Below are 24096 nucleotides of genomic sequence, written 5' to 3' on the forward strand. Positions count from 1 at the left end.
TTAGCTTGGGAATCCCATCCAATCGCTTCCGTCACTATAGAAAATTGTGTCTTATATACTTGACAGGTCTTACGTTCATATGTGGATAGCTTCAAAGAGGGACGAGAAGGCACGGGTAAAAATTTAAAACCATCAGAATTGTTTGCTGCAGTCGCGATGCATTTCTTTAAGGTGTTAACTTCTTTGACGATAGCAGCAGAATACGTCATCAATTTGTTCTTCGACGGCATAAACTCTCTTTAATGGAAATGAAGGTAACATATTATATATAACAAACAAAATCAAATGGTGCAAGCGAATGCTTTGAAAATTGAGATAACATACCACGATTTCTCTTTTAATTTGCAAAGCTTATTCCAAATTAAGTATCAGAATCATGCCTAGTTACTTCTTTGATTTATATTTAAAAAGTATGGTTATTGATAATTTTCATACTAACGAATTATATAGAAATAAATTAATCTACAAAATAATTACATAAAAATTTTCAGATATTCTGTAATTTAATCGTAAATGAATCATTTAATAGCTTGATTAGTCTTCCTTTTAGCGAAGCAAAATCATTAATGTAATTTTTTGCTTTCTTATAAGAAGCAAAAAGGAAGTATAGTAATCGCGAAAAATTTCGGGTATCATATTTCGAAGAAAATATTCATTTTGATCGCTATCAAATGCAATTTAACGACATCTGTACCTAAGGAAAGAAAAAAAGGACTCTTTTCCCCCAAAAATTATAAAACTGAATTAAAATGAATTCTGAAGAGAATTTTTTTCGTGGCGTCTGTACATATGTATGTATTTATCTATCATAACTGAAAAATGAGTAGCCTCAGAAAGTTGAAATCTTGTATATAGGACTGCTATAATATGTAGATGTGCACCTCCTATTTTGGTTTTAATCAGCCACACCAAAAGTTTATATATATATATATATATATTCTGTTACTCGGCTTAGTTTCTTTATTCTTATATGTTTGTAAATTGTGCATTTTTTGCTTTAAAAATGATTGAATTATGTTGTCCTGGTTAAGATTTTTATGCCTTAACCTGCATGCAATAACTGTGGAATTATCAACAATTTAAAAGTTTTTTAAGTGTGGCTGGGCTTAATTTTTGATTACCATAGCAGCCATATTTGTTTACATTTGAAACTTAGCAGAATAGTGGATTTATTACCAATCTAGAGAAACTAAGCTTCGCAACAAGAAAGTAACATATTGTTTTATAATTGCGAATTAAATTATGCTTAATTCATTCTGGAATTATCATTTAAGTTATTAGCTTGTTTTTGTGTAGAAACTGTAATTTTGTTTTCTGTAAAAATTTTTTTAAAATTGTTTTAACTGAATTTGGTGTTTTATGTTTTTCTATCTCTTTCAATTTTTAATGAAAATATTTTGAATTTTTATATATTTTTGCCTTGCCGCAAAACAAGAACTGAATTAATTAGCAGCTAATGCTCATTAGGTAAGCAGCGCTGAATCGTCCGAGCAAAAACTGTTTCTTTTTTATTTGTTTAATTTCTTTTATACAACGTTTTAGATTATAGAATTTGAATAAAACATGTGGTAATTCTTCAGATAATATAATTTTTGTGCACTCTAAGTTATAAAATAAATGAGATGTAATGCTGTTAAGTGAACCTACCGCCGGAGTCTTGCTATCGTAAATAAATATAGTGAACTTTAAGGAATGCATTTATTCTGTTGTGGTTTACGTGCTATCGATGAAGTAGGTTTAATTCAAAATTCGTTAACTGTTAATTCAATAGGTTTAAATGAAATGCAGGAAAACTGCATATAGTTTACTATTCCATACAAGGAAGTCATGTGGTGCACACATCAGATTTTTTTAAAATCAAATCTATTGCCATCAGTTTCTTGTAGGCGTAGTTTTACTTTATTAAAATTCACACAGGTTTATGAATCATTTCTCAGAAAATTTGGAAAGACGAAAAGTTTTAATTTATTTACTGTATAACAAAGAATGTTCGAAAAAGTCTCTGCAGGCTTATTTTATTACATATCGATTCCGTGTGTTTACATCTAAACATGAAAGTCCTTAAAATAAATTATATAAAATTTAAAAACAGCTTCTGCTTAGTAATAAGGGTTATTTAGAATTCTCTTGATTAAAAATGTCTCTTAGCTTCTTTAATTTGTTGTATTTTAATTTTGCTCCTCTTGTTTCTTAAGTTCAGTTATTCGGCGAAAGCTCAGTTTGACTCCGATTAGACATATGCATAGATAAAACATATTTAATACAAATACATATAAAAGTCTTCTCAAGACAAAACATTTATGGTAAATTTCAGAGAAAATCTTTATAAGAAGCTTTTCTATAATATTCTTATTTGGCCTATATCATTATGAAAAGCTTCTATTGGGTCTTTTCACTTTTCAGGAAAACATTTATTGTTAATAGATGATTGTTGCCTTTCCCCTTTACACTCCTTCTGATTTGGGAAGTGACTACCTAAATAGTTAAGATTCTAAACAAAACATGCTAGAAATGTTAGCACAATTGACGCTTGTTATAATGGGCATTCTATTACAATGACCAGTATGAAACGCCTACAGTTCACGATAGTCTGTATTAGGTCAATTTTCGCAATAATTATCATTCCTTATAATACATCTTTTCTTCTATGTGATGCAAGAAGTTTAAATATATTTACATCATCAATCATTTACACCATATATATTTACATCTATACCTTATGAATTGTACTGAATAAGATTTTATTATCAGTTAAAAAAATAATTAAGCAAAGAGGCTTATATATATTTTTCCTAAAATTATATACACAAAACTAGTATTGAAATTAAGTGCGTCAGAACAGTTATAAACTATTCAAGTCTGACAACTGAAAAAAAAATTGTATAAAACTGTGAAAGCCTTTTTTTTTCCCCCTTTTTTCCCCAATGGAAGGCACTCAGCGAACTCTGGCTTGGCCACTATTAAGGCCAGGAGTGGTGGTTACTTTATTATGGAGGCACATAATAGAAGGGCCACCTTTGCCTCCTGGGACTGACAGCAACAACTCTGCCTTCTCAGGGTTTCGAACCCAAACCCTTTGTTATGACAGTCAGCTTCCCTAATCACTATATTATCTGAATTGCAAAACTGTGAAAGTAGAAAACATGAATAGAAAGAATGGGAGAAGAGAGATTTTAATCTTTTTTAATTTTTATTTTTATTGAACCACTATTATGAGATATATGTCAACAAATTGTATAAGCAAATTTTAAAACAAGAACTGGTATGAAGTCTACAATTCCCAGAAGAAGTCATTTTTACCTCAACCAACACATTCTTTTAGTATTTACGAGAAAATCTGACATGTAGGCTGCAATATAAAATTGTTTCCTAAAATTGGGAATTCTAGTGAACTTCAGTGGTCCTGACTTCCTGTACCTATATTTTTGTCACGTGCTTGTCTCGGGAAATTCAGAACTTGTTCTCGTAATAAACCTGAGCAACAGCCTGGTTTTAGTTATTAGTTATAACGAAAGACTCTCATGTGGAGGTAATTAAAAAAAAAAAAAAAAAAAAATACATACAGCTTCTTTGTTTTGCATTCAACTGCAGTTTGGGTATATGCAACACTGAATTCAGCTGTTTTACCTGCTTCTGGGAGCTCTCTATCCGCATCATATATGTTTATATGAGGCAGCTAAGCAGAAATGCCTGATATGTGACAAACTCAACCTGAAGAAAAAAAGGGAACTTAAAAGACTTCTATTGTATGTATCCATTGTCTTTTAAGTTTAAACATAGAAACGTAGTTCAGTAGGATATTCAAAGGCCCCCTAAGCAACAGCATTCCTTGCATACCCATATTTATGCCACTGGGCAGACGTTATGTCTCATTTAAATGATTTCAACTGTCAATTATAGCAGAAAGGAAAGATAATTTTTTTGATGTTGGATTGAAATCATTTCATTCAGAAACAAATTATCCCCTTTCGCTCAAGATTTTGAAAGAAAGACATTAATTAATTAATTTTCCAAGTCAAATTTAAATGTGAGGGAAGCCTTTCTATACAGAGATTTCAGAAATTCGAAAATAGCATAGTGAAGTTAGCTTTTGTTAAAAAAAAAAAAAAAAATTCTCAATGCTGATGTAATAGAATTTAATTTTGATATTGGCCCATCTGAAGTGTAATTACTCAAGTAAAAAAAAAAAAAAAAAAAAAAAAAAAAAAAAAAAAAAAAAGATGGAGCTGCAAATTTATATGTTTTAATGATGATACAGAAACACACACACACACACACATATATATATATATGATCTTAGTTCACAGCAAAGGTTGTTTGCTTTGGAATACCTGGAGAGAACAAAGATGTTATAATTTTCAACTACTGGATTAGTATTCTTAACTCATATGGTCAATTAAAAATACAGCATTAACTGATCTTAACCTTTTTGGCTCTACCTATTCATGTGAATTATCTTTTTCAAGCATGAGCTTTATCAAAAGTAAATTCAGAAACAATCTTATTGATGTGAACCTCAAATGCTACTTTAAATAAAAAATAACAAAATAGAAACCTGACTTATCCAGCAATGTCATTGCTCACATGACATAAGTAATTTGTCATACTTTTATTTTAATGCAAAAATATTTTTTGTCAATAAATAAGATTATTATGAGATCTGGTTTTCTTTAATGTTAGTCATAAAAACCCACTTCTAAAAATATGGTTTTTGAAGAGAAATTTGGCTCTCAAAAGAAATCGTATTCTTTATAGTGTTGATCTGTGGCTCTTTTAACTAATAATTTTGCCAGCTATTGATTCAACAGATGCTCAATCTTCAAAATGCCCAACAAATAAAACTTTTGAATGCATTGCACTTTTATTTAATCAGTAGCATAATTATACATATTTTAAAAATTTAGAGGAATTGTTATAACTGCAAAATTTTTAACCGTATTACTCTACTTATTACTTAAATTTCAGTAAATAAAATGCCAGTTGCAGCACATTTTATCTAGTAGATACTCATCAGATTTATTATGTTGAAAGTAATAACGGATTATCAACCATTCAGTAAAACAGTATTCATAAATGCATGGATAGTTAGATTTGATATAAAAATTTTATTTAATATAATTTACAGTTAAAATTCCCAAGAATCCAACCATTTAATTTTGCTGGTGGTAACATTTGCGGTTGTTGAGTTGTCCAATCCATATGCCAAAGGACTGAATATAACGAAGCTAGAAATGAAGACAAAAAAATTACCAAGAAATAGAAGAAAATTAAACTCAGCATATGATTTAAAAAAATTAAAAAAAAAAAATCTTATTTGTATGAGCTATATAAAAAATTAGTACACATTCACCATCAATTTTATTTTTTCATAGATTTTTAACCAAAAGTAAACAATATCAAACATAATCAATATCTTCATAAATCTAGAGATAAAAAATCTTCTATTGAAAACATAGTTTTTTGATTACATAATTTATTAGAAGAGAAACACGCTAATGTGACAATCAAAATCGTAAAAACAACCTTGTATTTAGCGTAAGCTGATTGAGTGTTTCATTATACTTACGCTAAATACAAGGTTGTTTTTACGATTTTGATTTCCTTGCCTATTAGCTTCGAAATAAAGCAAATTAATTTTAGGTTTCTAAACACCACATGATGGCTTCATATAGTCAATAAACATTATAAAATAATTTTATAATGAGTTTATATGAAACTCTTACTGTAAATTTATTTTACAAATACAGTTTCATTATAAAGAAAACAAACTGAGATTTGATCATTTTCATGTGATAGCTGATGAAGATTGATGGCAGTATTTCAATAAAAACAGAAAAGTAAACTAAAATTTACTTTAGACTTTTTAAATTTTTAATATCCCATAATATATTTGCCAATATATTTATTCTTTTATACAGCTGATTTTGTGAAATCATGTTATTTTTAATAATAATAGAGGTAAAATTATTATAACATTTGAGTTATATTTTTACATTTATGAAATTGATAGTTTCAAAAATTTAAATGTTTTACAATCTAATTAACTGCCTTAAAAATCTATACATGTATATAAAAGCTACAAATAAATATTACAAATTAAAAAGCTAAAAATGAATATTACAAATTATTCACTATTACAGCATAAAAATATTTGCAAGATCCATAATTTATTTTTTAAAATTTAATAAAAAGGTTTAAATATTTATTAACTGAAAGTTATCTACAAATCATTTTTCAAGTGTTATAGATTTTCTTTCATTTTTTAATGTTACTATATGAACTGCATTTACGTATATTTAGGAACCTTAAATATTTAAAATGATCTCCTAAAGCAGAGATATCCAACCTTTTAGCTTTTCTAGCCCACACAGAAGAAGGTGAGATATTAGAATGTGATAGTTTCAGTTTCAATGCATTTGACTGGATAATTAAGAATACTGTAAAAATTATTATTGTCTGAAGGTTTATATAAGTTAAAATATTAAAACATCTAAGTAGTTTAAACTTTATTAATTTATGATTTTTTCAATATGCGGACAGCAACACAGAATTATTTGGTGCTTTTCCAAGTATCTGCCATGCTTTTGATGCCTGTGAATGAGAAGACGAAAAGATTTCAACACCAAAATAAAAGTGTTATCTGAGTTATTGTTCCATGTGTGTGTGTATCTACAAGCTATTCTTATAATTGGAAATTATTTACAGTTAAAAACGCACCAAAATGCATGGCAGGTGCATAATGGAAAAGTACAAATTATTTTGACATTATATTTGATATTTTATGTGTAACATTTCATTATAAATTTTATTTATAATTAAAAAAATGATAAGAAATCATAAAATTAATGTCATATTCGACCTTGAATTCGAGAAACTAATGCATCGGGTCTGGTTTGATTGAAGTAATTGTAATTCGCAGAAAGTTGTTAATGTTTTTACCCAATATTGGGTTCTAACATTACTTTTACTGGGCTTCACTCTTGAAAATTATTGTTCACAAATGTACGTGCTGCCAAATATGATGTAATGAATAATGCATGATTGTGCAGTGAGGCATATTTGTCTCTGAGTAGGTATGATTTATAAAATTTCAACAGATAAAATTACATTATGCCATAGTGGTTATGGCATCCATATGAACACAGCATTGAAACACCAAACTGATTTTTCACCTATATATTCACTTAACATATCATAGTTGTACAAACAATGTAACAAAATGTAGGTAATAATTCCGCCCATAGCTTGAAATAAGATTTGAGAACGCCACACCACTTTAAGTACACCTTAAAGCACTTGAAAATATAGCATCACTGGTATCCATTGTAGCTTTAAGGTGACAATCACTTGAAACAATCTTGAAATCCTCACCTTGGCGATACATACAGACACAAACAATACATCAAAATGAAGATAATCAGTTTGCACATAAAAAGTCTTTAAAGTCGAAAGGAAATTTGGAACAGTCACTCCACTCAAAATGCATTTTATTTCCTCTAATTGAGTGTCAAATAGCCCATCCCTCCATGTTGAAGGCCACACTCGAACCCTGATCCCACAGTAACATGTATCCCCTGGATGAGGCTTTGGTATTTCTTTTGTGTTTTGCACTCACTTCTTGGGCCGTATTGACACTTGCTCTAGGCTGTGGATCGGACACCTTGTTCTAAGGTCTTTTCTTATGCAAATTTATGATGATAAAAAAGAATAAACTCATATTTAATACAATAATTTGTTTTTATCTTTAAGATATAACTGTAGTACATGTAAGCATCCCCCCCTGAAAAAAAAAAAGGAAGGAAAACAAATTAAAAAAAAAAAAGCACTTATGATTTAGCTTACCTATAAACTAAGACTGAAAATATTGTCCCAAAAGCAATATGGTAAAATGTATTTGCTACGACTTCTGGCACAGCATAAAAAATTACCTTCAATATATAATCCACTATGACAGCTGAAAAATAAAAAACATATTAAAAGACATTATTTAAAAATTCAAAATTCATGTTTCAGTTTCTAAAGTTTTTACTATATCAATACTAATATTTATGAATTTTCTATTTATTCATGTCTGATGTGCAACTACAGTTACTTAAGAATTTCATTTTGATATATTTAAATGCAACTCTTTAAACAGAGAAAAACATAAACAAGTTCTACTGTCCATATGCTGATGCCTACCTATTTTTCAATTAACGTCCTAGTGTTGTAATGTGAAATTATACACGCGATACCTTCACTGGGAAGCATTTATTTGAAAAGAATGGCGACTAACTAACTTGCAAAATGCTTCCATCATGAAGAAATTTTTTTAACAAGAGCAGGTTTCATATGTTACAGAGAAAAATTACCTAAAATTCTAGAAAACAATGCCATTCATATGAGACTATAAATAAAACTACTAAAATGCAAACCAACTTGATCTGTTGAGTTACACACAGGTGCTTACTAAATAAAAACATGTGTTGCACTATAATATAGCAGTTATAAAATGGGAGAAAAATGTGGCATTTAAGAAAAATACATAGTTCTGTAATAAAGAACATAGTATGCAATAGGAATTTAAAAATTCAGTAATATTTTTGCATTATCCATCTTAATAAGACCTTAATGATACAGAAATGCATAAAATTGATTTAAGATTTTTTACAAAGTAATTGAATGTTTATTAATTTCCATCACCTCATTTGCTGTAATCAGGATGGGCATTAGAAATGCATTATAATCACCATGCCAGAAAAGTAATGCTGTTACCCTCAAAAGCACAAGATTCCTCAGCTCATGAAACAGTTAAACTTACATGTATTCATCATTTGACAAAAAATTACATGTATATAAAAAACTTTTGAAATAGAATGTACACTGGTTATCATTAATTTAGGAAAAATAACAAATATGGTGATTACTCAGAAAGTTACATGTAGAACTTTACTGATCCATAGTATACAGCACAGCCCATAGCAAGGTATAAAATAACATGAAAAGAACTTATCAGACAATTAAGGTGTTACGGAAATTAGCATATGTATAAAACGAACAAATCAGATTTGTAAGTTTGATACAGGAAAACTACCTTCAATATGGAGTATGATCTTCCCTAGAAGCAATACAACACATACAGTGATGTGTGATGCTGTCAATTATGTAGTCTATCAGTTTGGTAGCAAGTGAGAGCCATTGTTCTTGCAAAGCAGTTACAAGCATGACAAGGGTCTGAAGAGGAGGATTGAGAGCAGCTTTACATCGTCCTAAAGCATCTCAAATGTGCTCAATAGGATTCAGGTTCCCCAGTGATCAAGCTGGCCACTCCATGTGCTGAATTGTTTGCTGCTGAAGATAATCATCTGCAATGAGAGCCCTGTACAGTCTAGTGTTGTCATCCTATAGCAGAAAATTATCACCTACTGCCCCAGCATAAGGGCATACATAAGCATTAAAGATGTCATCTACAGGCCTGAGCATTCATGGTTCCATGTGGAAAGACATGGAGGTCTGTGCGTCTTCGCCAAGAGATACCACCCTAAACACAGACACTGCCTCTTTCATATGCATCTCTTTTATAGATGTTCGATGTATGATAACGGGTTCTAGGTTCTCTCCAAATCAAAAAAACACATACTATTGATTTAGAGGCTTAACTTGGACTCATCCCTACAGGGAACAGCCTCCAATGATCAACTGTCCAGTGGACATGTTGATGTGCCTACCTCAAACATTTCCTTCTATACATGAAGCTATGATATGACATGAGCGGCATGCAAATGGCTGGTTGCCTCGTGTACAGATCTCCTTTGTTGAGCCTTCTACACATGGTTGACATTGACACCAACTTTCCAGTGGCTGCAGCAAGGGAGGACCTGAGTTGAGTGATTTGAGGTTCTATTTCTTCGTGTGCATAACAACAAATATCGGTCATCAGTGCTCGTTGTAGTGGTTGGCTGTCCTTGGCTGAACCTCCTGGATGCCGAATCTGTAGATATAAATAGTTGCCAAAGTCTATGAACGACAGAAGGACTCACATTTAACCATCTGGCCACTTCTGTCTGACCTTGCCTTGCCTCTAATTCCCGAATAGCTCTCCATCGCAGTTATTTGGTCAAATGATGCTTGGAGGTCATTGTTACAAATTGGCTATCCCAGATTTCTTATCTCAGGATCACAGCGAAATTTGCTGGCTTGCTCTGAAACATGCAATTTTATGCTCCTTGCAGATGACGTATTTTGATTGCAGTGTCAATAATTTGCATACTGTAGTTTTACTCAGCAATTCTTATTTGACAATATATTCAAATTTTATGTGGACTGGCTTATTTTTGAACAAATTATCGCTTTTTTTTAAAAAATCTTTCCTTAATTTTTGAAAACCAGTGTACTAAAGGGCACAAAGAAGCAACTACAAGTGACCATCTCATTTTCGTTATCTCCAAATTTTTTACGTTTTGGGGTTATGAATAACTTTTTTTGTACCTTTAAAGTTAAAAAGAATATGAAGATAGAAATCCAGCAAATTCAGCTTCTCTAGTATTAGGAAAATTAGAGTAGAACTTTTGCTTCTAGTGTACGAAAGGGTGCCCCTTGGATTGATGTTAAACATCCGTGCTGGTACTGATCTTTCAGTAACCCTGTATCAGCTCTGTTTCCTCAATGTTATGATGCCATTTTTTCTTATGTTACTAATCCATTTCATAGAATCATCTATCTTAGTTTAGTGGTTGAAGCATACATGATACTAAGTACATGTATCCCAGATTTTGAGTTATTTGAATTTCAATTACCATTAATTTAGAGTTGGTTTCCATTAGCTGGCTGTGGCTTGTTCTTAACCGATTATTGTACTGCCATTTCCACAAAGAAGTATGTCTGGTGAGATAAGTACTTGTTTACCTCATAATTTAAAGGGAAGAAAGCTATAATTGATTGGTGTGTGAATGAAGTTTAATTAGTTTTTGATATCAATACCCAGTTTCTATGAAATATATGCATCTGGTTGGATGTAAAGATTGATTAGATAAGAGCAAGTTTAGTAAACGGTAATATAATAGGTGTAGAATGGTGGTAGAGATATATAATAGAGGTAGAAAGGGGGTACTTGGTTGTATTGATACAGGAAGAGGAAGTTCTCACATTATTTGTTGGGAGGTGACAGGCTGTGGCAAATTGCACAAAAAAGACATTGTTAGAGGTGATTTCTTGGAAAATAGTGCCTGGAACCTTATCTCTGACTACTGTTGGGAAGCCTATGATTGCTTCGATAATCAGAGTTTCAAGCATTTGTCAGTGAATCATTCCCGGATGTGTAAAGATCACGAAACTGGCACCCACATCAACACCACTGAGGGATGTGGAACCAGATTAAAGCTGAAATTTTTTATTCCTACTTTGTGGAGTTTGTGTATCATCCTGGGTACCAGGATCAGGAGCATAAGGAAAATTCATCATAGGGCTGCCTGAATTATATGTGCCACACTCACTCAATGGTGATGATAGGACATATCTAAGAAAAGCTAGGGACTTTTGTTATTTTTGTAACATACATTTTTTATTGTTTTGGGAGACAGCCATTGAGGAAACACTGCTTCTTGGTGTCATTCTCGGCATCAATAAAACTCCCTCAAAATATTAAGAGCCATCTAAATGTCACTTTGACTACTTTGGGTCCACAGAAACCAATTCATTATTTTAAAACAGATCTTGAAATAAATTATGAGATGGAATAGAAGAAATAGATATAAGCACAGTTAAAAGAACAAATATGAATTTATATCCAAAATTCATCTTTCCTTACTTTTTTAAAGAAATAAAACTGTCCTAAATTTTAATATTCTAATATTTTATTTCTCTTTCTCGTAATTAAAAAAGTTGTTAGAGCCAAGTAACTGCAGTCAGAACTGTACTAAAGAATATAATAAGTGGTGTGATTATTATTGTTAACACTGTAAGTGGGCAAAAAAAAAAAAAAAAAAAAAAAAAAAGAACGAATTTGAGACTAGCCTCTGTAAAGAATTTTTATAAAGTTTTGCATCTTTTTTAGTTAATTTTCTTTTGAATTTAGTATTTCTTTTTGTTTAATGTCTGATGCTTTATTAACATAAAAATTCAATTACACCGAAGTCATTAAGCAGAAATTTTTTTCATAGAAGACAGGAAGGTTTAATTAGATGGACAATTAATTTTGTAAGCATATTACAGCATGGATTGCTATAACAAAAGTGGCTATTATATACGAGGGCTATCCAGAAAGTAGATTACGTTTTGGAATAAAAAAAATAAACAAAGTATAGGAAACAAATTTTATTATATACAGATGAAAGCCACACTCAAATACTACTTTTCTACATAGTCACCATACAAATTAAGGCATTTATCGTAGCGATGTACGAGCTTGGAAATTCCTTCGTCGAAAAATTCGGCCGCCTGCGCCTTCAACCACTTCGTTACCTCTTCTTGCAGCTGTGCGTCGTCATCAAAACGCTGCATAGCCAGCCACTTCTTCATTGCTGGGAATAGGTGGAAGTCGCTCAGTGCCAGGTCGGGACTGTATGGCAGATGAGGAAACAACTCCCACTTAAAAGATTCAAGAACTTTACGAGTGACATTTGCCGTGTGGGGCCGGGCGTTGTCGTGAATCAACAAGATCTTAGAGCTCAACATTCCTCTGCGCTTGTTTTGAATTGCTCTTCTGAGTTTTTGGAGAGTTTGGCAATACCTTTGAGAGTTTATTGTAGTGCCTCTTTCCAGGAAGTCCACCAAAATTACACCTTTTCTGTCCCAAAAAAACAGTCGCCATCATCTTCCTTGCCGACACTGTTTGCATGCATTTCTTGGGTTTTTGGGGAGAACTTGTGTGCCCCCACTGCATTGATTGCAATTTCGTTTCACAGTTCACATGTTTCACCCATGTTTCGTCACCAGTAACAATGCGATCGAGTAAAGAGTCACCATCCTTATGGTAAGCGTCCAAAAAGTTCAACGCTGCAGCCATTCGTTGATTTTTGTGGTCCTCTGTCAAGATTTTTGGAATCCATCTTGCACAAAACTTGTGGTAACCAAGCTTTTCGCTGATGATTTCGTGCAACAAACTTCGCGAAATTTGTGGAAAACTCAAAGAAAGTTCCGTTATTGTAAAATTTCGATTTTCACGGACTTTAGCATCGACTTTTTCGAGAAGTTCGGCGGTCACTATGCTGGGTCTCCCACTTCGATCTTCGTCGTGAACATTGGTTCGGCCATTTTGAAATCTTATGACCCACTGACGCACTCCACCTTCAGTGATAATGTTGTCCCCATACACTTCACGAAGCTGCCGATAGATTTCTATCGGTTTACAGTTTTTTGCAGTCAGAAACCTTATTACTGAGCGCACCTCGCGGGATTTTCAGTTAACGCAGACATTTCAAACCGTCACAGTATCTGAACGGAGCACAGCACGAACCTCTCACTAGCACGGCTAGATGCAGACTGAGCTGCGCAACGCTCTGACCCCAAGATGGCCGCGCTAGCCCCGCCCCTAGCGGACACAGACGGAAACGTAATCTACTTCCTGGATGGCCCTCGTATTTTCATCAGTTGTGGAATTTTTGCACCAGTTATTGCAATGCAATATTTGCTATAATGAGCAAAGACGATACTTAATTTTTTCTTTGGAAATTTATTTATTAATATTTTTAAACAAATTATAATAATTATACATGACAAAATCAGTCACAAATTTACATCTAATAATTAATATTTTATGCCCCCATAATAATTACACAAGATGCAAAACCTTACCAAAATGTCAGCACTATCATAGCAATAGGTCATATGACAAAAAAAGATGTGAAAACAGGAATAGGATTGTAAGGGTTCTAGCCAAAGGAGAGATACTTATGAATGCTTATACTTCTAAACTACTTTTTTGACATATGCAGGACTTTATGGAAAACTGGATATTACAATTCTTCACTGAATTCTACCTTAATTTGGAAATGGACATTTTTTGACATACAAACTAATAAATGAAACTATTTTCCATGACAAATCCGGCATACACAATAGCAGCATTGCAAAACGTAGGCCTGCTTGCAGAAAACCAATATTTCCATTTCTGCATGTATAATACAGATAATAATAATAATAATAATAGAAGGTACATTCTTTCTAAATTAATGTCATTGCCATTCCAAAGTATAACACTTTTCAATTAAATACATAAATTTTGAAACATTTTTACATACCTGATAGCATAGAATTAAAAATTAGAGCTGGAAAATAATGATGGAAATATAAAACCCTGCTCATTGCAAAAAATGGGAGGTAATGCAAAGCCCAACCCAAGAAAAGCCATATACAAGCATCCATTGTCTTCTCATTTAAATCTAAAACATAATAAAAAGTTTAGCTTAGTTACAAAAACATATTTTGAAATAATATATATGTAAAAAAATAATAATAATGGTAGAAATGAAAGAAAAATATGAATACTTTTATCATCATGATATTAGTTGGGAGTAATTAATAAAACATTTTAAAATTTTTATATTAGTAAGTTCAGCAATGATTTGTACTTGTGCTGCTGTTCCAATGTAAATAAACAGCTGAACCTTGTGGTGATGTTTGTTTCAGATGGTGGTATGAGTAAAATTCTGTTATAAGTTGGCTTGATTAGTTTCAGCACAACAGAAGTAATGAAGCATGGTGCAGAAGACTGAGAATAAGTGTATGCATAGTGAAATGGAGAGTGTTGCACATACATAAAAATGAACTGTAATGTTTCTTAGGAAAGAGGGGTAATCAGCAGCATCAATTTACATGTGACTGGTGGCTATATATGATGAGCAAGGACATACATAAAGCTCTGTATTTAAATAGATTAGGAACTTGTATAGGAAATGAAAATGTAATGAAAAGAATCAGCAGTGGTAGATCAGTGAGGTGTATACCAACTGCAATACAATATGTGACAAATTGAAACCTAACCTTTGATGAGGTACAATGTAAAACAGATATTACCACAGGATCTTTAGAAATGACAGTGAATAAAGATTGAAAATGCATAAAATTTGTATTCATTTGGTGCCCTACAAACAAATTCATTGCCTTGCAGAAGCAAACACATGGATAATGAATAAAAATGTGATAAGAATCATTGCATAGTACTAGGCATTTTTTTCATAAGATGAAGAATCTGCATTGTACATAATTTGCCATCAGTGAGAAATCGCAAGAAGCTGTCCATCAATAGATCTGCAGCATTCTTAAAGAATGGTTTGCTGCAGCCATCTGAAATTTTCCTGAGAAATGATTGCTGCATCAATGAGCAGGGTGGGAAACACCTGTAATATTCAAGTTTATATTTCAACAATTAAAGTATATTCTATCACTCTATTCATCCTAATCCATATCATTATTGAATAATCTAATAAATAAAGACATTTGAAAATACATATAAATTATGATAGATCTCCAAATCCAAGATGACTCCCTCTCCATTTTTCGAAATTGATTACAGAAAAACAATGTATGGCACATAATAAGTAAAAAACTAAACTAAAAACTTTTTCTAAACTTAAAAATTCAGATCTCCTTTTGTTAGATAGATCCCACCATGTCCTCTTTACTAGAGTGGTCCATCATTCGAGATGATACTACCACTAGTATTGTGATTTTGATCTTCTTCCCATTTCTTATACTACACTTCTTAAGGCCATTCATAATCAGGGCCAGTTTAGGGGTCTTGCAACACGCATTGTCTCCTTCATGAGTAAATAATAATAAAAATAGGCTGAATACTTTTGTATTTTAAATTTTTTAAAATCTTGCATGGACTGAAATTCCATTTCAACTATTTAAAAATAACATCACAAAAATTGCAGCTGTTCTGAAGTGTTTTAAAAGAATTTCACCATTTTGGCCAAACATCAAACTTTTATTTTCAAGCTTAAAAAAAAAAAAAAAGGAGATTTCCAGCACAAGGATCTTCAAATGAGGATCTTTCAAGCACATGGACTTTTACATTTATCACTGGATATTTATTTGGTAGCACATAGCAATGCAAAGACATTGTAGTCTTAAACTCCCTCCTCACAGGGAACTTTTCAAAGAAAAGTTGCTTATTTCTCATAGAATATATGAATTTATTAATGAATTCTTTCTTGGAAAATATATTATTTGGGCAATATATTTTGGGAATTATTGTATGGATTAATACCACATGCAGCCAACCTTTCATCAGATAAAACAAATCTTTTGCCTACTGCAGGCAGCTCAAAAATGTCCCTTTTATTTAAAAGAAAGAATTCTTTGAGAAATGTTCTTTCTTTTGCATTTTTATTTCTATGGTTTTGGCTACTCCGATTTTTCTCATCATTTAATTCCCCATTTACAACTGAAGCTTTAGTTAGTTTTGATGTAATAAATGAGGAACAGATTTAAATTTTTTGGAATGATTTTGATAATGCTCTTTTGATTTTCCCTTTCTTTCTATTACTACTCTCAGTTTTAGAAATTACTGGTCCTCCTAGAATGGTCCACAATTTGCAGTAACACTGCCACTATGATATTGCTTTTCTTCCCACAATAGATTATCTTCACTTCCATTTAATTCAATCATTATGCAACACTTCTTAAAAGCATTTACAATCACGCTCGGTTTAGGGGTCCCGTAACATCCATAATCTTTGTCATGTGTAAATATAAATAAAAATAAGCTGAACTTCTCACTGAAACAATACTTTTGTATTTAAAATTTTTGAATTTGCATGGACTGAAATTCTATTTCAACAATTTAAAAATAACACCACAAAAATCACAGCTATTGTGAAGTGTTTTAAAAAATTTCACCATTTTGATCAAACATCAATTTTTTTCATTTTTTAAACTTACAAAACCTAAGACAATTCCAGCATGAGGATCTTTAATGCATTTTCAAGCGAGGATGTTTCAAGCGCAAGGATGTTTACATTTCTAGCGAGATATCTCTTTGGTATAGTAGCAACACAAAGACATTACACAGCTGTTTTTCTTTTGTCAAACTGTTTAGAATTCACCACCACCTGTATGCTGTGCCATTACCTTTAGACCGAGGGATCTGGAAGTCAGCCCAAGTTCTTTGCTTTAGATGCAATGATCTGACAATGACATCTTTCCAAATGACTTTCATTGCTGCTATCCAAATGGAAGATTTCTGAAAACCCAATGGTTGCTGTAACTTCAGTGTCAGAATAAAAAATTCGAACAAGCTATCCATGAGTTCAATATATCTTCAAGATGCGTGGGAAGAGAAATTCTTTGCAGCAAATTCCAAACTTCAAGTGATTTCATTTGCTGAAAATTCTAGTAACAATGCAGCTGCTCGGCATTTCTCCGTACATGAAAAACAAGTTCATTTACAGAGGAAAAAAAGACTTGAATTGGCAGAGATGCCAAAATAAAAATATACAAAATGTGGCTCTTTTCTATCACCTGGGTGCAAATTTCACCAACATCAGATTTTTCATTTTAGCGATGAAGCAACAAACCAGCAACATTAATAATTTTGAAGATTAAACAACTCATTTTCATAAAATGAATAATTATTTCATTTAAAATTATTTTTTTCATAAACTTATGAAATGTGTAGAGACATTAGGTTAATTGGGAAATCCGGAGAGATGAAAATTAGCAATCGTCTTCTCCAGGAATCGAACCATGGAACTCTTGAATACCGGCTCAGCGTGCAGAACCACTACACCATGAAGGCACGCTAGGAAAGGAGAAATACCTTATAAATGTATAATAAAGAAATAAAAAAGTGCAATATTTAATTATTTATTTCTTGCATCCAGCTAATGGAAAATTACCTACATTTTATGAGACTAGTGAATCTGTACATAAGCTAATTCCTATAATTTAGCTTTAAAAATTAAAAAAATTCTCAGCTTATACTCTGAAATATACATACTTATATTTTTTTGCTTAAATACTATTGTTTAATAATGATAAATTATGCAATAATCTTTCTAATAATATGTCACAGAAAGATTAATTTTAAAAGAAGCTCTGTTAGTGGGGCCCTTTCTCCAGACATGTGGGGGACCTGAAATTCATTAAACTAACCCTTCCATAATTGACGCACTGAATATGTGTGTCTAAGCAGTCTGGATCTATTCCGCAGTTACAGACACTGAGGGGGTTAAGGCTGACCACTTTGAAGCAATTAATCACTGCACAGCTTCTTTAGGTGGTTTTTAAATGGATTACTCATCATCACACCTAACACCTGCAGTTAAGTCAGGCTTCCTGGAATGACATGATCTGTGCTTAATTTCAGGATTTCTTCCTTCATTAATAATGTCAGTTGTCTCTTGCAACAAGGGTAACACAGTAACACGCTGAACAAATACCAATTCAGAAGTCAAACAACAAAAATCAGTGTTATATTTTCAAACTTTCACAGGACTAGTTTTGATGGTTTTAATGAACTACCATCATCAGCTGCACACAGTCAGCCACCATCGTCAGCTGCACATACAGCTGACAATGGTGGTTCGGTAAATAAAATAAAAAAAGATAATGCATATGTACCAACTTTTTCTAGTACAATATATTATATTTCAGAATACTACTGAATTCAAAATCAAAATTCTTCTTTTGGTATTTAATATTCAGTGTCAAACATGTGGAGTACCAATTAATCGCTCTCTTTTCCTCCTGGCAAGTGATCTGATTTATTACACTTTTGAAATGGATTTTAAATCCAGACACACGTCTAATTCCCTTTTAGGCAGGGCAACTGAGAAATGAGTTCTGATTTGCACTTTTTAACAGATGCAGCCGAATTTAATTCATTATCCAATAAGAAACTTTTCACTTTTTTGGAACATTGCACAGTATTCTTTTTTTTTTTTTCACGTATGATGACCAACTAAACACTGCATTAATTTTATTAATATGAATCTTAACTACAATATAACTAAACTCACTTAAAATGGCAAGATGTGTGCTACAAGTTCACAAACTTACCCTTTAATTATATAACCTTACCTATAATCATATTTACCCCTGGTTAAAGAAATTTTAGCTTTATTTTTTAACATACTAGAAATAATAATAATAAAATAAATAAATTTAAAAAAAAATTCCTGCAGATAACCTTCACATTTCTGAATATAAAAGTAATGTTTTATGGCTGTTAGATTATTCATTGGATAAATAAATAATCTCCAAATTAAATCTCTACATTTAATAAAACTTATAATTTTCATAAAAATCATCTTAACCCTTTAAAGGGCACTGGCACATAAAATATACTGGATGTTTCTCAATTTTTTAACCTCCTAAAAAATGCTATTTTTTTTTACACCAAAAGCTGTAATCGTAAGTTTCTAGTATTTCTCCTTGATTCTAAATGGCAGCACTACCCTATGAATGCTCAATATTTTGCAGTTGTGAAATTAATATACCTCGTTCCAAAGTATCATGTTTGAAGATTCATAAATTCTATTTGAGGGGAAGAAAAAATTCAAAATCTGCAATTATATGACATGCACATGCTGAATCTTATATACTTACTGCATTTTAGTCAGAAGTGATAATTAAAAGAAGAATCTTTATAAGTTTTTAAGACCAGTATATACATACTGAGGGTACCACACTAATAGATGGCAGCACCAGGCTTCTCATTCTCTACTCTGTGAGATGACAGAATTTCTTTATATTATAAATGTTTATGATGTAATAATTTTTTAAGGCTTGATTTGCAAGTTGTTCAGGATTCAATATTATGTTCATGGGGGAATGAAGAGTTTACTGACCCTTTGCAAGGACTGAAAACAAGTATATTAGCTTCTTTTTACTTTTGTTTACTCCACTCCAGTTTCTTATTTGTCTCTGTTTAGCTAAAATTTTAATTACAGCACTTCACCCTTTTCCAGGAGAAAGACTCATCGATTTCAAAATTGTTGTCTGCCGTCAAAACGTTAAACAATTGAAGGGATTAAATGTGGCATGCTAGCCTCGAAGGACACCATGTTTTCCGAAATCCTAAAATGCAGTGAAAATGAAAAGAGGGGATTGACAACTAATTTATCATATTGAGGGACACAGTATGATCTTTACAAATGACTGTGATAGCATCACACAAAGAGAAAGCTCACTTGAAAATATGAGAAAGAGAAATGCACTTTAGATCCGTCTCTTAGTGGAATAGAAAAACTGCTGCTTTGAAAGCATGCTTTTATTTTTCAGGGTATCATCTTTGTTAATTTCAGATGAGAGACTAGGGAACATAACAGAAATTTTTCCTTTGGATTAGGATACAAATTGGTGGTTTTTGAAATAAATTTTCACAGTTGGTGAAAGGAAGGAAAATATTTCTAAGGCCAGTTGAAAACCAAAATTTATCCAAAAGCTGAAAAGCGGCTGAAAATCGAAATAAGAACTTTGAGGTGTATCAAATAATAAAAGCGTTTAATGGCATTTCTTCCTAGAAAAGAAGATACATATATTTACAAAAAATTAAAAAAGGGCCCTTACGGGCCTCGATAATCAAAAGTGTGTGTGTGTGTGGGGGGGGGCGTTCTTGGGATTACAGCCGAAAACACTACGGAGAAAACAATGCAAGGCAAAAATGTCATGCAACCAAAACATTGCGGGAGAAAACATCTCACTTCTAAAACATCATGGTACAAAATATTGTCGTCGAAAATAAAGCGGTTAAAAAAAAACATCATCACATCATCATCGAAAATATCGTGGTAAAAAATAAAGTATCTACAAATGATCGCACGACGATAACATCACAGACAGGCTTTTTTCAGGCTTTAATAACTGTAAATGGATATTCCCATAATGATTTGTGAGTGCAAGCTGTAAAGAAGGATAATTTTCTCTTTCATATTTTTTATTAATAATAATTAATATTTTTATTAATAATAACATAAATTTTTTGCTGATAAAGTGAGAAGGAAACTTAAGCATAAAAAATTAATGCAACTTAATAGCACTTAATAGAATTTTAAACCGACATAGTTAACCAACAAAGGCCATTAAATTTTTTATAAAGTTTTTACTGGTAATTTTTCATGAAAAGTACAATCTAAAAAAGATTAGAAAAAGGAAGGCAAGTAACTACATGACCTTATCTATACAAAAATTGTTTTTGTAAAAAATAAAAAAACTTTATCAGCAAAAATTTATTAGTTAATAAAAAATATGAAAGTAAAAAATTATCCTTCTTTCAGTCTTGTGCTCACAAATCGTTATGGGAATATCAATTTACAATTATTAAAGCCTGAAAAACGTGTGTCTGCGATGTTATCGTCATGCAATCATTTGTAGATACTTTATTTTTTATCACGATATTTTTAGCGATGATGGTTTTTTTTAACTGCTTTATTTTCGACGACAATATTTTGTACCATGATGTTTTAGAAGTGCGATGTTTTATCCCACAATGTTTTAGTAGTATGACATTTTTGCCTTGCGTTGTTTTCTCCGCAGTGTTTTCGGCTGCAACCCCAAGATCATAGCATGAAGCATATATTATATAAAGCATAAAATATAACTTCAAAAATGCAACATACTATTTCAGCTGAGTCGTAGTGTTTCAGTTTTAAATTATTTATTTTTCAGCTGAGTTGCATTTCCTTATAACATTATACTAGTTCAGTTACAGCATGATACAGTTTACACATGCAGTGTTATATTTGCTAAATGTTTTTATAAAATAACAATATTGAATTTAAATCAGTTTCAAAAGCTTTTTACTCACATTTTACATAAGTATGTTCAGCTGGGTTGCATCATCGAAGTGCATGAAAATAAAAAATTTTAAATTTCTAGCGAAATTTTAAAAGTTTAAAAGTTTTTAAAAGTTTTTTTACATAACTATATTCAAGCACCCATCTCTAGAGATGAACATCAAAAGTTTCCGAAATTAAATTAAAAAACCAAAAATTAACTATTAGCAGCTATCTGGGGAAAAAAATGTCATAGAGGGGCACCAGTATAAAATAATACCAGCTCTCAAAATTCAGGATTTCACTTTAGATTTTTTTTTAAGTCTCAATTTTGTGTTCTTAGGGATCCATAAGTTACAATTCATGTGAAATTTTACCACAATTTAAATTGCTTTTTATACTGCCTCTCAAATGGTTAAACCTCTTTTAACTCTTTTGCATCGAGAGAGGATCAAATCTCTTTTCCTCAAACATTGAAAACGCCCGTGTATATGAATTTATTTCTCTTGGAATGGTTTTCCTTTCCCCATGACAAGTAGAATACTACAGCGCTAATAAGAACCTATGTAAGTAAAGTGATGACTTCTTTCTTGGAAGCTTTCACCCTGTGTGAAGTTTTCCCTTGGGGCAGGATCGCAGTTTCGGGCATCAACAGCTAAACATTGACAGTAAACAAAGGAAAAAGGAGGTGCATTAAAATAACAGAACTACTTTTAGTCACTTAAAAAAAAAAAAAAAAAAAAAAAAAAAAAAAAAATATTGGCATGTCATTTAACAACTCCTGAAAGCAATGAGCAACGTGATGGGGGAAAGTACTAGGTAGGAAATGATTCAGGTATTCGGGTGACCTGCCGATGTCTGAATGGTCGGGCGTTTTGGGCGACTTCGATGCGAAAGAGTTAATTTATTCAGTATTTACTATTTTACAATGAGAAAGCAGCAATAAGAATGAACTATGGGCTGACTGAAATTATTTGCTGTTGTGTTCCTTTGTTCATAGATATTAGAAATGCATGGACCCCATGTAAATAGACAGATGAATGACTCTTCTTTGTTGATTCCAAAGTTGCTTTACTTATGTCTGTTTGAGCATGACTATACATATTAAAACAGATTTATATAAACAGGTAACAATAAACAAAAATAAAATAAAAATTAATTTGTTTAATTATTTTAGATATTTAGTGCTATGATCACCACAGAATTAAAAATTCTTTTGAATTTTGATTTTGATTTGTGGAACCCTAGGATACTGCAAAACATAATTTGAAAACCATTAGTTTAAATGTATTTATTAAAAATTTTTTAATAACAAAAATATAAAGCTAAGGATTAAGCTGGGGAAAAACTGCAATGATGTGATTAGATAATGGGAAACAATTGCTTTATCAGATGATGAAAAATTCACTTAGCACATCAGGCCATCTGCCTATAAAGGTGTCTTTGTGAGGGACTTTCTAAGAAAATTAGCATACAATATACATAGCAATGGCCAGAAAAAACAATCATGCAGTAAGCCAATTCGAGAGAACAACTCGTACAGATGAATGGTAGTAAAATAATTGCTACCAAAATTCTCATTAAAGCACATCCTGGTTTTATAAAAATTAAAATTGATTTGCATCTGCTCCTAAAAATTCATAAAGTAATGTATTAAAATGGGTCATTTTCATTTAGAATTATCATATGAAGTCACTGTAAAATAACATAATGCAGCACATGTGTGTTCAAAATATTAACACAATAAGAGATGTTATTAACATATTGAAGCTAAGTATTTTTCAGCAGATAAACATAAAGAGGCTCATTGATGATATGTTTAAGACATAATGGCGCTGTCATAATCAACTTGCACTATTACAGATTATTACACATTCTATGAATATTTAATTCAGTTGAAAATGCTATTTTATTGATAAGACTAGATTTGCCCAGTAAGATAATGGCTCATAATATGCCCCTTAATCAAATAAAAGAGTATAAGAAAATCTGCATGAAAATAAGAGCTCTGAAGTCTGAAAATTAACTGATTATTATGGTGGCAAAATCTTAAATTCTCCAAATTTTATGGCTGTGAAAGCCATAAAATTCGGTGTAGCCATAAAAACAGCCATGAAATTCACAGCCATAAAAATAATAATTCAAACAATGTGTAATCTTTTTATAAGACCATATAGGACTTAATGCTAATCAGTGAAAGAGTAGAAGCATTAAATTATAGTTCTATTACTATAAATGTGTATGAAACTTCAGAAGAGCTAAAAGTATAAATTAATAAAACATGCCACAAATGCAGTAGGCCAAAATAACAGGTAAAAGAGCTCAAAAGTAGAAAGCATGATTATTAATAGTTTTTAATTGCATTAAAATAAATTAACTCCCCATGGCATGCTATAGA

General features: G+C 31.6%; 1 protein-coding gene across 2 annotated transcripts in view; it reads right to left on the bottom strand.

Annotated features, from left to right (window-relative positions):
• Positions 1-5085: 5085 nt before the first annotated feature.
• Positions 5086-24096, bottom strand: part of tw (Protein O-mannosyl-transferase 2) — a 68997-nt gene continuing 49986 nt past the window's right edge. For both annotated transcript variants that reach the window (XM_035357201.2, XM_035357202.2), the window contains exons 18-20: positions 14217-14357; positions 7843-7954; positions 5086-5225 (exon numbers count right to left, since the gene is read on the bottom strand). In XM_035357201.2, coding sequence (XP_035213092.1) covers positions 5126-5225; positions 7843-7954; positions 14217-14357 — 353 coding nt within the window. In that variant the 3' untranslated portion in view covers positions 5086-5125. The remainder of the gene's footprint in view (positions 5226-7842; positions 7955-14216; positions 14358-24096) is intronic.

This window comes from Stegodyphus dumicola, chromosome 9 (assembly GCF_044657685.1).
Source record: "Stegodyphus dumicola isolate Sdum_Otavi_A_Nest chromosome 9, ASM4465768v1".
NCBI classification, from domain to species: Eukaryota; Metazoa; Arthropoda; class Arachnida; order Araneae; family Eresidae; genus Stegodyphus; species Stegodyphus dumicola.